General features: G+C 37.6%; 1 protein-coding gene across 2 annotated transcripts in view; it reads right to left on the bottom strand.

Annotated features, from left to right (window-relative positions):
* Positions 1 to 715: 715 nt before the first annotated feature.
* Positions 716 to 2,792, bottom strand: part of TSPAN8 (tetraspanin 8) — a 33,686-nt gene continuing 31,609 nt past the window's right edge. For both annotated transcript variants that reach the window (XM_027770924.1, XM_027770923.1), the window contains one exon: positions 716 to 1,001. In XM_027770924.1, the coding sequence (XP_027626725.1) occupies positions 948 to 1,001 (54 nt within the window). In that variant the 3' untranslated portion in view covers positions 716 to 947. The remainder of the gene's footprint in view (positions 1,002 to 2,792) is intronic.

The raw sequence follows: 2,792 nt of genomic DNA on the forward strand, positions 1-2,792 counted from the left end.
TTTCCATAGTGTAAATACTTTTATCTTGGTGAATTTCAAGCTACCAATGTGACATCATTAAAGACAGAGTTGAAAAGAGATGCGTATGTGCACAATCTGTTCTAGCAAGTCAGCATGAGCCAACTCCAGCACCCCTCTGGGAGACAGCATATCAGAACACTCTGGCATGCCTGAAATGTTCTATAACTTGACCTGGATAGTGCTTACACAGCTGTGTACATAGTCACAAAGTTATACATTAATAATTAAGGTTGTTAAGGTTGATTCACTTTACTGCATGCATACTATAGTTCAATAAGAAGTACAATTTTAAAATGTTTCTGAGAACTAGAAAGATAAACCAGTTATAGTTATTGTGTGCTGGAGGAAGATTCAGAGAGGTACCAGAGATTCAATGACTGGGAGGTGGGCACTGAAATATTCTTATCCCCACACTAGATCTGTCACAAAAGAAAGATATCATTAGTAGTCACTGACATAGAGTAGAAAATACATGGTGACTTTTTTAGTTGAATCATTTTTAATTATTTCAACTTCAGACTACTTCAATCTCATCAGCATTTAAAGAATGATGTTGAAAAATCCCAGATTCCCTGCCTTAACTCTCTATGGCCCTGTCACTTGGAGATGAAGAGTATTCCACTGGGTGGCTCCCGATGAGCATTTTAAACACAGCACCACTTGAACACAAAGAGTAGACATAAAAAGTCACCAGTGTAAACAATGTTACTTTTATTTTGAGTAAAAATACACATTCATATCATTTTCCTTATGTCCCTCCCACCTTAAATATGTTCACATGTCTAGAAGATACTGTGGTCTAGCTAAAGGAGCTGTTTTAATAAGATGGTTACTCCTGACATATACAGCAGTTATATATTTAGTTACAAAGTCAAAGAAAGATTTTAAAGCATTTTCACTGATGACGTCTTGACATATTTTCAGGATCATTTGTTCCCGATCTGGCAGTACAGGACCATAGAAAATACCAAACCAAGTATCTAGAGAATGAAAAAACAGGATTAACATGGAATTTCAGGGAAAATGCCAGAAACATTATATTAATAAATAAAATAACACTGTACAATATATGAAAAGATTCTGTCTACTGACAAGTCTAGTCTTACTGATCTAAGTCGCTCTCTTTGGAAACTAGACTTCAATGGGACAGAGGAATACTGAGAAAGATCCCTGAGATTTTGGATTTTTAATCATGGTTTTCAGTTGGCCAACCAGCTTCTAACGTGCCCTCTTTGGCAGTGCAATAGCAGCTGCCACCAGGTGATCTCCCCTTTCTTAAACACACACATCTTTCCATAGGGCATCTTCCCTGGAGCTCTTGGAAGCTCAGGAGTCTGGCAGCTAGATATACTTATTACTGCCATAAAAAAGGTTATGATCATCTGGTTTAGATCATCTGCATGAAAATCAAGGAGTCTAGAATTTCTCTTGCCATAGTTTTAGGCATTGCCAAAAAAAATGAAAAAAAAAATGAAGTAACTGTTTTTAAAATGCTTCTAAAACTGTGGGGAATAGCTTAATTCAGGAATTTCTTTTGAAGTGAAGCACAACTGAAAATCTGGGGCATAATTTCTATTTCATTAAGCATCTCTCCCAAGAATGAAGAACCCCAAAAACTTGTTCTAATTAGCTCTGCAGTTGGTGATTTGCATTCTGCAGCTTTGATATAGAAATGACAGAAAGGAACTGTGTGCACCGCACATCTAAAGTTTCATCCCCACTGGCCCTGTTTGAAGGGAAGCAGGCAGAGGGCAAAGTGCCATTTATGCTGAATCATCTCACATACTCCCACTGTGTTGAGACTTCTGCTTACTAATACTGTCCTGGCAGGGGCCAGCAGGTGGCATGGTGGTTAAGGTGCTGGACTCTCCCTCATGGCCAACCATGGTTAGAGTCCTGGACCTGATGCTTTTCTTTCTCTCTCTCTCTCTCTCTCTCTCTCTCTCTGCATGTGTGTGTGTGTGTGTCTCTGGTCAGATTAAAATAAATGAATTAATAAATAATTTTTAAAATACTGTCCTGGAAATGTAATTCAAATGAGAACTACTGCCCAATATCTACTCCTTCTTAAAAATCAAAAATCAAAAAAGACACCAAATCTCTGAAAAAGTAATAATTTTTATTCTGAATGATCTAATATTCAGGGCTAAAATTCAGTCTCTTTCCCTTTCCCTTGATCCAAAGCCTTAAGTCCAGAGGAAAAATACCAGAAATAAAGAAAATGGGCAGAACAATTGGATAAGACAATTGTCATATAAAATTGCCACATTCTTGAAACAGAAGCCCACCATTCATCAGAGACTAGACTTAATGTCATACTTTCTTGCATTTTGCTGTCTCTAAAAAGAACATTCATCAATGTTCATTAAAAATAGCAAATAAAAGATAAATCATATTATAAATGTATGCTAAGACTCATGACAAACTTGCTAAGTAGTATGTACAGTATATAAATATTCTAATGCACACTAAAAACAGTTTAAATGTATCATTTTTCCTTCTCTCTCTCTCTCTCTCTCTTTAATTTTTGCTATAGGTGAGTGTGCTCTTCAGATAGCAACAGAGGCAAGTGGGGAATGAGAAAACCAGGGAATATGCTGCAATCCCTTTTCCTCCATTCTCTCCTGAGATTTGGGGTGCACATATGCCCATCATGCCTTTCAAGCCTCTGATTCCAGGATTCAAACCACGCAGTCGGCCATGTGAGACCCAGCTGCCTAAATCACCACGCCACCAGTCAGCCCATCTTTTTTCTTTCAACTACTCTTTCC

This window comes from Tupaia chinensis, unplaced genomic scaffold (assembly GCF_000334495.1).
Source record: "Tupaia chinensis unplaced genomic scaffold, TupChi_1.0 Scaffold000168_1, whole genome shotgun sequence".
NCBI lineage: Eukaryota > Metazoa > Chordata > Mammalia > Scandentia > Tupaiidae > Tupaia > Tupaia belangeri.